The following is a 12,921-nucleotide window of genomic DNA, read 5'->3' as shown; positions in this document are numbered from 1 at the left end:
TACTGGCGCCGGTACATTGGTAATGTTGGCAGAAAACAAGATTTTCTGAATTTAAATCGACATACTCAACTTTGAACAGCTATAGCTCTTCTTATGAACATCCTAGCTCTTCAGTGTCTTCGTCAAAGTTGTTAGGCATGTAAAATACTACTTTAACATAATGTAGTGCGTTATTAGAGTATTATTGAGCTCTCTAGAAAGATAAATGCAAAAAAGTAGGTTTTCCCATATACATTTCCATACAAATTTGAAATGCAATGCGCCAAGCGGAGACAAAACCAATCGACTTCCGGTAAGTTTAGGATTGTTTGGGGCTCCAAAAGGAACCAAAAAAGCTTGGTTCTGGAAAATCGATCATTTTTCCCCACCCTATTGAGTATGATAAAAATTAATATCACTAAAGTCGACTACAAACAAAACTTCCGTGGGATGCATAAGCGTCAAATGTTACATTTTAACATTTTCGAGGTTTTATTGCCTAACGTTATATTTTTTTACGTGGTTATAAAATATGTTGTCACATCATGAGGTTAATTCTAGAAATAAGGAGGGGGGACAAGACGGACATGTTAAGGTAACAGTAAATTTTTATGTGTAAAATATCAAAACTTTTGGGACCTCAACCCTTTACACTTCAGTTTGACACAGGCACTTTGATGCGTAGTATTTGGTTATACGATTGAAAATCGTTTTCTAGGTACGTTTTTCTCATTTTGCTTTTTGTAACATGTGACGCTTGCACATACCTCAGCAGTAAAGGAGTATGGCGATTATAAACATAACAACTGCTTAGACTGATGAGAACAAATTTTCTATATAATTAACATCTAATTCATATTAGGATTCAACAACAGTTCTAATCCAGTCCATAAATGCTGCCAGTCGGGTGTAGATGGTTATTGTATCCTGTCCGTTTCCGGGACAACCCGAATGATATGCTGTGGTTCCAACGACAATAGATATTTTGATATTTGCAGTGGCTATTATTCCTTCAATAGGATCTCCGTTGCGATCCTGACACGAATTTTTGCTAACGTAGTAATTTTCAGCACACAACTGTTCCTCATCCAATAAATTTTGCAGTTGGTAAAATTTACGACAATCTTGGTTGTACTTAGTGAGTCGAGGACGCACAGTAAGCTGACCTGTAAAAAATAAAAGTATAAATCGAATCTTAACATGCATCAGAATTTTAATAACATACTTTCACTAGTTCCTAGGGAATACAGTTTTAGCTGCACAGCTTCTGAGTTGGACCATAAACAAGCTGGTAATACTTTACTGTTGAAGGTTACACTTGATACTAGCTTGATTAGTGCTAGGTCTGCTCTTAACGTAGCGGTATTAAAATTTGTATGCTGCACAATTCGCTCGATCGCAATATCTTGGACATCAGGACTTCCAACTAAACTTTTCAATTCAACTGTTCCTAGCCGAACAACATTCGGAGACTTTGCATTAACGCAACTTGCACTAGATAGAACGAACCGATCGCTAACTATTACTGCCGTGCAACTCCAGCTGATTACATTGTTTCGACGGACACCAACGAAAGCTATATGGGGATACTCCCCTCTTCGAACAGTTCGTCCATTCGAAGGAATCATTTCATACTCTTCTACCTCAGGCTGTTTGTATTGTTTCCAATAGGTAACACATTTCTTCAAGGTATACGTTTGCTTCGTAGGTGTTTCAGAACCTCTGTGGTCAACTGTGCTGTAAAATCTATCATCATCTGTCGGGAAAAAAATCTGTCGAGCAGATCGACTCAGAACGGGGGCCGGATTTTTCCCTAGAACAATCGATTCTATCCATTGGCTATGAGCGGAAGTACGAATGAAGTAAGCTTCACTGCCAAAACCACAATCTTTACCAGCGACTGTAAGGCCAAAAACATACTGGAAATATCGATCATAGTGCCAAGTTTCTCGTTCCAGACCACCACCGTGCTCTATCTGAACAAATTAAATTCAAATAATAAAACTATTAAAAAAATGTAAAACATATTAAAAGTTTTTGAAACGTACCCTGCAAGTGTTAAGGACCAAAAATTTGTTATTCTTGGCACACATAATTTTACTACTATTTGTACGCTGGCATGGTATAGCATCTACTCGCATGCGAGTTAAAGTGAGACTGCTATCTAAAAATAACGACCATTATGAAATATCTTTAAAATGCAGGCATATAAATTACTCAGTGACGCAATTTCATCATCGCGCAAAAAATTGTTCAGATTGTATGGTCCCAATCCACCCATTTCATAAAACGGCATAGTCAAGTCGTTATTCACCAAACAAGCAGGAAGCGCACTGGGGCCTATCCTGCAAAAGATTTAAATTTTAACCTTGAAATGGGAATTCCCGGAAAGTTGTTTACCTCACATCGGTGGCGAGTTTGACTAATGCAATGTCGTTATTCAAGAAACCAGGATTATAGCTGGGATGTTTGATGAATGTTTCAATTTTGATTATTTGAGCTTGAGGACTATTGCTGTGAATGTTCAAATCTCCAATTTTAACATGACTCGGTGTTTGATCGAATATGAACTTGTCACAATGGGCCACCGTCAGAACATAATCTTCATTGATTAGTACTCCGCCACAATTCCACTGAATCAATTTTCCGGCACTGTAGCCCAGGTAAGCCTGGTGTTTTGGGAATGTTTCGATGTCCATATAACTTTTTTCTGGTTCGATGAACACGTGATCGCCTGTACTTGTAGACATCATAGATTCATCTGCTTCTCGCAAATGTACATACCTAGCATTACATTCTACCGATGTAAACGATGTTTTGGTTTCCGTTTCAATCCATGAAATGTATTTAGACACACGGGTATAAACAGATGGAATTGGCGTTCCACAGAAGGATCCAAATGATGTTATTCCCACTAAATAGGGTGTTGTCCGGTGATTCGACATAAGTTTGATTTGTAAAGGTCCTCCCGAATCGCCAGAGCAAGTGTCCATTTTACTATCCTGCGCACACATTTGCGAGTCAATTATCCCCTGTCGTAGTTTACGATTATCTGGAGCGTGATAATTTCGACATTCGACATTGTTGATGGATGAAAGCTTAACTTTCAGTAAGATTGGGGTTTGACTTCCACCAAACGAAGTTTGTCCGAATCCAGCTGCTTCTAATCTTGGAAATTCTAAAGCGTCTTGGTTCCAAAGACATGCTGGTGTTACTACGTCATTTATTGTGGCTGTTCTTTCCAGTGTTATAATGGCAATATCGTTATAGAAAGCCGAAAATCTATGCTCGGGATGACGTTTGAAGGAAGCAATTCTATACTGTTGGGCAAATTTATTGCTTGGGTCATCGATGCTTACGTTAACGTTGATTACTCCTAAACGTACCACATCGGGTGGTTGTCCATCACGACTACCGCAATGTGCAGCGGTCAACACGTGACTTGGTGTAATTAACGACCCACCGCAACTGAATTCAACTACATTGTTGGATTTAATCCACCCGATTGCCGCCATGTGAGCAAATTCACCAATTTGCACTGGAACTCCGAATATTGGATAAACCAAATTATAATCGCCATACTTGTGATAACGAAGGTGACAATCTGTAAGCATCAATTACGTTTATTTATCTTACAGATAATTTGAGGTAGTAAGAAGCGCACCATTCAAATTTTGCCTGTAATTTGGTAGTAATGCTTTGTTCACATCGGTGGGGAACACATTTTCTGCTGGTTGCAAGCGACCGGTCGTTATCACAATTTTTAAGCCGAGAATAACTAACAATCTCAGGGAAATTTCCAATCCGCGCACTGCACTCGATCGCATCTCAAGTCAGACTGATGGCTATCGTCTATAAATCATGTATTAACAGTCTTCAGGTCTTGGTCGTGCTCGTCTAGTACATATAGAATAACACCCCGAACCAGCGTTGCCAGGTCATTTTTAAAAAAATCTGGAAAAGGCAAAATAAAAATCTGGAAAAAATCTGGCAGTCATTTCGTGGGGTGGAAGGTTAATTTTTCGGATAAAAGTCTTGGTGTACGCAAAATTTAAGGTGACAAAATTGCAAAATTTCGCGCCAAAATTGAAGTGATGACCTTTTTGCGGAACAGAGAAAATAAAATCTGGATAAAATCTGGATCATCCATGAAAAATCTGGATAATTTGACATCAAAGCTGTTTACCTGGATACATGTCCAAAAATCTGGATAATCCAGCTAAATATGGATACCTGGCAACGCTGCCCCGAACCAGTTATCCACTGAGATCCGACTTCAGTCTTAACGGCCTTGGTCAGGCGGAACAACGTGCTAAACATGTGTCATCGACCTGTTGGTATGCCTAATAGTCTCATATCATACCTACAACAAAAAAGCAGGTTTACAAACGACAATGAAAGTGATTATACCTGTGATACCCATCACGTGCATACATTAAAACTACCTGTTCTACTCTCGTCACAAAACAGCATTTCTATGAATAGTTCAAATTCTGCGTTAGGAAAAAAACGAATGGTTTTTCGGCATGTTGTCCTCATTTCGATTGCCCTATCCATCGATAACGATATCGGCATATGTATTAAGCAGTACAGTGAGGTCTTTTTTTAAACGATTTCATTTTACACGTTTTTTACGACGATTTTCCAAATACAGTGTTTTTTTCCCGTCGTTTTTTCGAAATAGCGCGGTTTTTGCACGGTACGTATTTATCGTGTAAAAAATACTTCACTGTACTGTTTAAACCAGTGCTTTCTTTAAATGTAGGTACTTTAGATTCAAGTCATATTCACAGTGTGAGTTTTCAAATCAGATCTAAACTAATCGTGGGTTGCGAACAGACGATTCTGTTTTATTTTTGTAAATGTAGGTACCTAATACTACCCATGTTTGTTAATGAAATGTGCTAGCCTAAGCTGTCGGAAGTATATAGGTAGTTCGCTCCATGAAAACGAAATCTGCGCATAGCTGTCAACCGAGCACAGAAAAACGTGCGACGGTTATTCGGGACTACGAAGCTGTTGATACTTGTTTTTTTTTTTTTTTGCATAAGAGAGGAAAGAAATATTATATACACTAAGGTCACTTTTTACGCGTTTTTTACGCGGCTTTTTTTTGCGTATTCCGGAATTTACGCGGTTTTTTACGCGGGTTCCGGAATTTACGCGGTTTTTTTACGCTGATTCCGGAATATACGCGGTTTTTTTTTACGCGGCATGTATCCCCCGCGTAGAAAGCGACTGTAGTGTAGTTGGAGGGTGGTATCCAAGACGCGACCGCAAAGTTGACGTAGGACTACGATAGTAGGAGGGTGGTATCCAAGACACGATCGCAAAGTTGACGTAGGACTACGATAGTTTTATATTTTATTTTGACGCTCTAGGCTATATTTGATTTGAGCACGTTTTACTTTTGACACGGTTCGATTTTGGCACACATGTGCCAAAAAAGAGCAGTTATGTTCAATCATATTTTTAAAATTATTTGTTTTTCTTTTACCAATTTAATCCTCAAACAGAAACGTATTTTGATTCTCAGTACTAAATCCGTGCTATGTCTCTAATCACTCGGGTGGTCAGATCAAGTATCTAGGTCGTCATAGGCCACATGCGGACCTTTCGTATAGAGTATAGTGTATGCGGTATATTTTTACAAATCTGTATCATATTTCCAGTTCGCTTATTATTCGCTTCCCCTGCTGCACACATTGTCTGCCTTAATCAACAGAGTGTAGAGTTCAAAAATATTTACGAATTTTACCTGTACAATGGACCAAATTTATATACCCTTCTATCAGACACAGATTTTTGCTGCCCCGGCGGCACCTTCTGTAATTTGCTTCTGTACGAAACAAAAAAAAGAAGATAATTTATACGCATTTCGATTGTCTTCCAGATCGCAACACGATACCTACGCGTTAGCCCAACACGCCCCACTGTGCGTCGACAGCGACGATGTAGTCTTCACTTAGCTTGGCTGCTCACAAATGAATATCGAGTTCTTCTGCACTGATAGACGACGAGTAAAAAGCGCTCTATTCATACATGGCTCGGTGCAGTACTGTTGCATGTACCAGCATGTTTTTCTTCAAGACATCAGTTTTAATAACATTCTAACAACAGATTGTTGAACTGTCTGATAAAGGAGGTGGTCACGAACTTCCCGAAAAAGCTTCACCTTCAAGACATCAAAATAGTTTAAGCTCAGGTAAGCAAACATTAGTTGACCTATTGGGACGGGGAGATTCTGTCAATTTTTTTTCCGCTGATATAGAGGATATTGCAGCAGGCAGTTGGTGTCTACTCATGAAGTCTGTGCTAAGCGTGCTATAATGTTCGTGAAAATTCGACCTTGAAACTTTTATTCAATTTTCACTGCTAAGCAATGAAGTGATAATGATAACTAAAGCAACAAAAAATTGTCCATCATTTTATCAATCCAACAACATATTGACTATTGTGATCCATCATGTGGTTACATCAGTATTACCACAGATAACAGATATCCTAGCAGGAACAAAAAACTCCAAAAAGCGCGTGTAAGATTTCAAATTCTTACTCGTTTGGAATGCTAACGGCATCTTTCTCCAACTTGCGACTTTAACCACTTTAGTGATGGCAGCGCTAGATTATGGTCGAAGCTGCCAGACGCATGAAAATTTTCACAGATTGTAGAGTCGCTGTTTTTGCAACGATATAACACTCAATATAACAAACCTCACAACGGTTTGTGTATTTTTTGAAGTAGTATACTTCTCTCAGGAAGTTCGGCTACATAGGAATGTGAAATGAAAATCTAAAACCGAAAAAAGTGAAAAATATGTCCAATTTCAAATGCTAATAAATCGGTTAGTATTCGATGGATTTCCTCCGTTCTTGCAGCAATAGATTGGAAAATCTTCTAAGATTCTTCCCGAAATAAGATATAATACTATTGAAAATAGTCAAGCCTTGTCAAAACGAAAAATTCGACCTCTGATTGGTCGTTATATGCTTGCTTCCCAAGCACGGTCGACAGGATCATATACCTTGCGATTGAAAACATGCTTTGGCCTATATAAGAGCCTGTTTCAGCCGGAGCCGCTCATAATAGTTCTAGACAGCGACAACAGCAGTCGTCCTTCCCTAGCCCTGTGGTTGGTTACCACGTCTCAGGAGAAGCGCGGTTTTTCTCAACGTGTGTCGCCAGACAGCCATTATTCCCCCCGTGTTGGAGCAGCATGAAGATTGCCATCAGGAAATCCAATTTTGGAAATCATAATGCCTTTTTCAAGGCAAATAAACAAGTCATTGAAAGTTAATAATTTTTGTCAACGCAAGCAAGCATTCTGTGTTGCATCCTAGCAATTCAAATCTGTCGCACCCGTCGAATTTACTAATGTGAAATAGCTTCCACAGTGCATGTTGTCCGTGTATCTTAATTCCCCCAATGTTAGGGCAGCTCAAAGGTTGTAATTAGCAACCGATTTTGAACCGGGGAATGCTTTTTTCAAGGCAAATAGAATAATTGAAGGTTAATAATTTTCTGGCATCAACACAAGCAGACATTCTGTGCAGGATGCAATCAAATTCTGTTGTAGTTGTCTAATTTTTACTTTTACTTTATTTAGTAAACCCCCCACTGTAGGGGCAGCGCAAAGGCTGCGATCAGCATGACCAACTTTGAATAACAAACGGTTAACGTTTATTCACTAAAAATTCATCCAATTCAAAACAGGTTTTTGTCTGAGTACAATAATTTGCACAAAAAGACATTAAAAATTTTACCGCATTATCAGACGCGTTTCTCCAGTCATGCCTCGTGAACGTGAAGGTTCCCTATCACAGACATAGATTTCGTGCTCCAGCACGTTACAACACGTGGAAATTGTCTTTTTACTAGTGCACCATTTCTTGGAAGTGTTTTATTATTCTCGGGTAAGAGACTACGAGTGCATTTACTGCATTTATTGAGAAATCCATCGGAAGTGTATTCAGTGCTATGTCTAAATATATGAACGCCAAATACAAGCGTGATGCTCGGAAACGCGCGAAGGACCAGCATGGGGGAAGTGCATCGAAGAAACCAAGTACCAGTACGGAGGTCAATGTAAAAGCAGCCCGAGATAACACGTGTCCAACCTCTGGTTGGGACGCTGGAGAAGGGCCTTCTACTAGAGGTAGGAGAAATCGAACCATTTATTTATTCCTTATGCTCTCATGTCTAATTTACCTTGGATATAATACTGCGAAAATGATGAAATTTATATATTGTCGTGCATACAATATAAGCATAACTTTTGAACTCTCCTAAGGGATGTAATAAAAGGCAAAATAATTCTAACTTTTAATTCTCATCATTTTCGTTGCATAAACAAAGATTTATAAAAGGTACAACAGTTTACTGAAACAAAAGGTCTGAACTGCGCCTAAAAGGTTCCGCACATGATATACCATAAGTCCTCATCTAAATGTCATATCTGCATAACAGAGCACGAAAAGTTCTGATTGCATTTTGAAGTAGAGTACTTCTCTCAGGAAGTTCGGCTACATAGGGATGTGAAATGAAAATCTAAAACTGAAAAAAGTGAGAAATATGTCCAATTTCAAATGCTAATGAATCGGTTAGTTTTCGATGGATTTCCTTCGTTTTTGCAGCAATCGATGAGAAAATCTTCTAAGATTCCTACCAGATGCATGAAAGTGCAATTTTATTATTCGAACTATTGTACTATTGAAAATCCTTAAGCCTTGTCAAAACACAAAATTCGACCTCTGATTGGTCGTTATACGATTGCTTGCCCAAGCACGGTCGGCAGAGTTATGGACCTAGTGAATTGGGAATGCATCATTTGGCCTATATAAGAGCCTTCATCAGATAATAAACAGACATTTCACCGGATATTAAATTGAACAACAGAAATTTGAAAAACAAAAATGAATATTTGAAGAGTTAATATTTTCTCGTTTTGCGCTATAATCCAAAGTTATAATCTGCGCTATAATCCAAAGTTATACTATAGAGTACATACTCTGACTATTATTACGTGTTACGTGCGTCGCTTAGTGTTTGGCTACGGATATGCAGAACGCAAATAACGGCGCGATGCGATTCGGCAAGACAAAATGTGTTGAAATGTATAGCTCTACTTCGCCTTAAAAAGAGCTGTACATTTCACCACGGTAAGGCGAATCGCATCGCGCCGTCATTCGGGTTCTGCATAACCGTAGCCTTTGTTCCGTTTCCGTTTAATGATGTCGTATTAAATGTGCATATAACAATTCGGCAGCACTTCAACTTCTCATTTGCACAATATTTAAAAATATTAAATGATATATATATATATATATATATATATATATATATATATATATATATATATATATATATATATATATATATATATATATATATATATATATATATATATATATATATATATATATATATATATATATATCAAACATAAAGAAATTACAATACTGCCAATGAACGGTCAACGTTTATTTACTAGAAAAAATGACTGACACGCAAGCAGCCGAGTTATCTTTCTTGTAAAAGTATTCTACTTCAACCTTGCGGTCGTGGCTTTGCATACAACCTTTCTGTGATTTTTTTTCATACCAACACTAAAACAAACAAATTTATCGCAAATTTAAACAAGGATTGAAGGAAATTGTCGATTATGTACAAATTACGACTGCGCAAAATTTCTACATAAAAAAACGGCAACCCATATCACCGATTGAAATCTTTCACACTTTGGTTTTTGTTTCCGCAGAATGTATCCCGATATAGTGCGGTAAGACGTATAGTCCTACGTCTTACCGCACTATGTCGGTCTCACTCGAAGTGCACGCAAATTTTCTCCCGGTCTGGGAGGTAATTTTGGGGTCTCTGGGTAAAAGGAAAATTTCTCGGCGCCCGCGAAATTATTTTCAAATCACTCTGGAAACGGCAAAAGTCATAAATTTGGACCGTTTATTTCCAAGTCCTACTGGAAATTTAGAAATTTAGCGAAACGTTTTGAGAGTTTTTGGCATTAATTTTGAGAATCTCGCCAAAAGAGATTTTAGGCTGTCAAGTTAAGCAGAATCTGTATTATTCAATAAATTTTCTTGAAATATTTTTCTGACATTGTCATAAAATCACCGAATTCGATCGGTTGTTTAGATAGATAAAGTACACCGGGGTCGCTTTTCACGCGGGTTGTTTTTGTGCGTTTTTTTAAACGGGATATTTTTACAATAACGCGGATTATTTTAACTCGATTCGGAAGATTATTTGTACGCGGTATCAAATAAGTTTAGTATAGGTATATCTAATCTAATCTTTGAAACGCGGTACAACCAACCGCGTAAAAAGCCGCCCCAGTGTAACCTACTATAAAAATATCGTAGATTATTTTTGTGGAAATATTTTTTTTCTTTCTGAAGAGCAAGGAAACTTGGAAGTAACTTCAATGACATGTGACCATCTCACATGCTAATAGCAATGAGTTGCTGTTGTGACTTGTGAGTTGCGGAAACGTGATTGGAATGTGGTCGATATCTTGTACCGTTTTCGAGTTAATGAAAAAAGTAATCCGCGTAAAAAAAACCTGACTGTGTACAAATTCATCACACTACTACAAGAAGTTTACATTCCAAATTACCGAGGAAAAGTGGAAAATAGTAGAAAGCGATGAGTTGGATTTTTACAAATCCTAACTTCTAATTGCTGTTTTTGCTGCGTTAAAGATAATCAAAGGTTATCAATTCGAAACCAGCTGAAAGGATTTTGCAAAGTGGTTAATAAGATGCGCAGAGCCGGATTTAAGGGGGGGCCCAGGGGGCCCGGGCCCCGGGCCCCCACATTTTTGGGGCCCCCACAAAACGAGAAAAAGTTCTTTTCTCTATCAAAAATGAGATTCAATCAAAAGTTCAATTTACAGTAAGAAAATTTGAACAGACCATTTCAATCTGAAACTTTCCTTCAGTGTTATTTTTTCGCGAGCACCAATATCAAAACTACATCCATACGATTTCACCTTCGATTCTCTTGGAATGACACACATTAACCAGACCGATGTCATGGCAACAGTTTCATGAAGCCGCCGCCGATGATGATGGCGCTACTGTTAGAAATATGGTCATAAGCTCCATTCATTGTGCCGCATGTGCTACTGTACAGATTTTTTGCGTGCTTCTAAATATATTGAATGTAGGGCTATCCGGAACATGTTGAAACATGTTTGAACGTGACCATTTATGTCCTGCACAAAATCCATGAAACGTTCAAAACAAAACAATCGTTTTTCGTTTTCTGCAGTTCTTTACACCACTTGCAGCAACAGTTGATCTGGCATGGACGGTGCTTAATCGGCTGTTTCGCAAGCACTGACAGCCTTTTGACGTATAATCGAGCCAGAGAGCCAGAGAAAAACGGCTTCAAGCGAAATGTATGGGGATGACGTTCGTGACAGGGATGTGACATTAACACACCATTTGAATCGATCCAGCGCGCATGGGAGATCAAGCAGGATAGAAAATAATCCACAAGTTTTTTTAATACATTGCTGTTGATTCCGAAATTAAGTTTACCTGTCCGAATCAGGGATACTAGATTTGCGTTGCAAAATGCAGATTTTCAGAGTCCGTGTGCAGATTTTATTGACCTGCAGAAGTGTGTAGATTTTCCTAGTTTCTATAGATTATTGCCAGCGTGCCTTATATTTGCGCAGTCTTTCTCAAATTGTGTGCAAATTTTTGCTTGCGGATCGCATTTTTTTCGAATTGCGGTAGGTTTTTATTTTTCAGATATCAAGAAAAAAATTCCGGATTTCGAGCAGTTGCATACATTTATTTATTTGAGCCTAATGATCTCGAACGCAACTGGAGAAAGGTCTTTATCGAAGATGAAACTGATTGAAAATAGGTTGCGTACGACTATGAAGAGTGAAAGGCTGTCAAACTTAGCATTGTTAAGTTGAGAGTACAATATTCTGAGGGAGCTGAATGTTGATTATTCAATCAATAAGTTCTCTGCAAAAAAAAACTCGTAAGAAAAAATTCTAGCAAATTTTTGGTAACTTTCCAATGACAAATAAGTGTTTTTAACTCGTACGATAAAAAAACGGGTTTGTTTTATTCTGGGGCCCCCACTGTAAACTGGGCCCCGGGCCCCCACAATCGTAAATCCGGCTCTGAAGATGCGAATCTAGATTCCATAAAAGCGGATTTTGTTCATTTCTTCGTTGGGTTCGTGAAAATTTTGTGTTTAATTAGATGAACAAGAACAAGTTCCCTTATTCGATAAAGCATGTAAATATTCAGCTTTCACTCGATTCTATGTTTAAAAATATTAAGACTATTTGCTGGTTCAGATAAACTTCATACCTTACCTTACCTAGCAGGCTAGAGCCGGGGTGGCTCGTGCTGTATCAAGAAGTCGTCTCCATTCTACTCGGTTCTGGGCTGTATGGCGCCTTATCACTCGTAGGTCACTTTCAATCTGATCAAGCCATCGTGTACGCTGTGCTCCTCTGTTTCTGGTGCCGGAGGGGTTACTGAAAAGGGTCGTTTTAACCGGGTTGTCGTCCGGCATCCTTGCGACGTGTCCGGCCCATCGCAATCTGTTAACTTTGATCAGATGTGCAATGGGGGTCTCTCCTAGCTGCGCGTGCTGCTCATGGTTCATGCGTCTACGCCATTCTCCGTCTTCAATCTGTACTCCACCGTAGATGGTTCGCAGCACCTTCCGTTCGAAAACTCCAAGGGCGTTGAGGTCCTCTGAGAGCAGTGTTGTCGTCTCTAGCCCATAGAGGACTACCGGTCTAACTAGTGTTTTGTACAGCTTCAACTTTATACGGCGGCGCACTCTATTGGAACTCATTGTCTTACGAAGTGCAAAGTAGGCACGATTTCCCGCTTGAATGCGTCTCCGGATCTCCTTACTGGTGTTGTTGTCAGCGGTCAACAGCGATC

The 12,921-nt window shown here is 38.8% G+C and overlaps 1 protein-coding gene across 1 annotated transcript; it reads right to left on the bottom strand.

Annotated features, from left to right (window-relative positions):
- Nucleotides 1-726: 726 nt before the first annotated feature.
- LOC129731145 (transmembrane protease serine 9-like) lies at nt 727-3,832 on the bottom strand. The gene is made up of 6 exons (XM_055690927.1): nt 3,644-3,832; nt 2,380-3,583; nt 2,197-2,324; nt 2,028-2,143; nt 1,205-1,955; nt 727-1,145 (listed from the first exon to the last, which is right to left on the bottom strand). Exons 1-6 carry the CDS (start codon nt 3,804-3,806, stop codon nt 838-840), a joined length of 2,670 nt encoding a protein of 889 aa, XP_055546902.1. The 5' UTR covers nt 3,807-3,832; the 3' UTR covers nt 727-837.
- Between the last annotated feature and the right edge of the window lie 9,089 nt (nt 3,833-12,921).

Source organism: Wyeomyia smithii, chromosome 3 (assembly GCF_029784165.1).
Source record: "Wyeomyia smithii strain HCP4-BCI-WySm-NY-G18 chromosome 3, ASM2978416v1, whole genome shotgun sequence".
In the NCBI taxonomy this organism is placed as follows: Eukaryota; Metazoa; Arthropoda; class Insecta; order Diptera; family Culicidae; genus Wyeomyia; species Wyeomyia smithii.
Note: the sequence above shows the minus strand (reverse complement) of the source record. Positions and strands in the feature narration are given on the sequence as shown.

Bases quoted from the DNA above. Each gene is read 5' to 3' on its own strand.
- LOC129731145 (XM_055690927.1), bottom strand. From the start codon at position 3,806: ATGCGATCGAGTGCAGTGCGCGGATTGGAAATTTCCCTGAGATTGTTA. The intron at 3,584-3,643 runs GTGCGCTTCTTA...TGATGCTTACAG, and splicing joins TTACAGGCAAAATTTGAATG to ATTGTCACCTTCGTTATCAC. The intron at 1,146-1,204 runs GTATGTTATTAA...TATTTTTTACAG, and splicing joins TTCCCTAGGAACTAGTGAAA to GTCAGCTTACTGTGCGTCCT.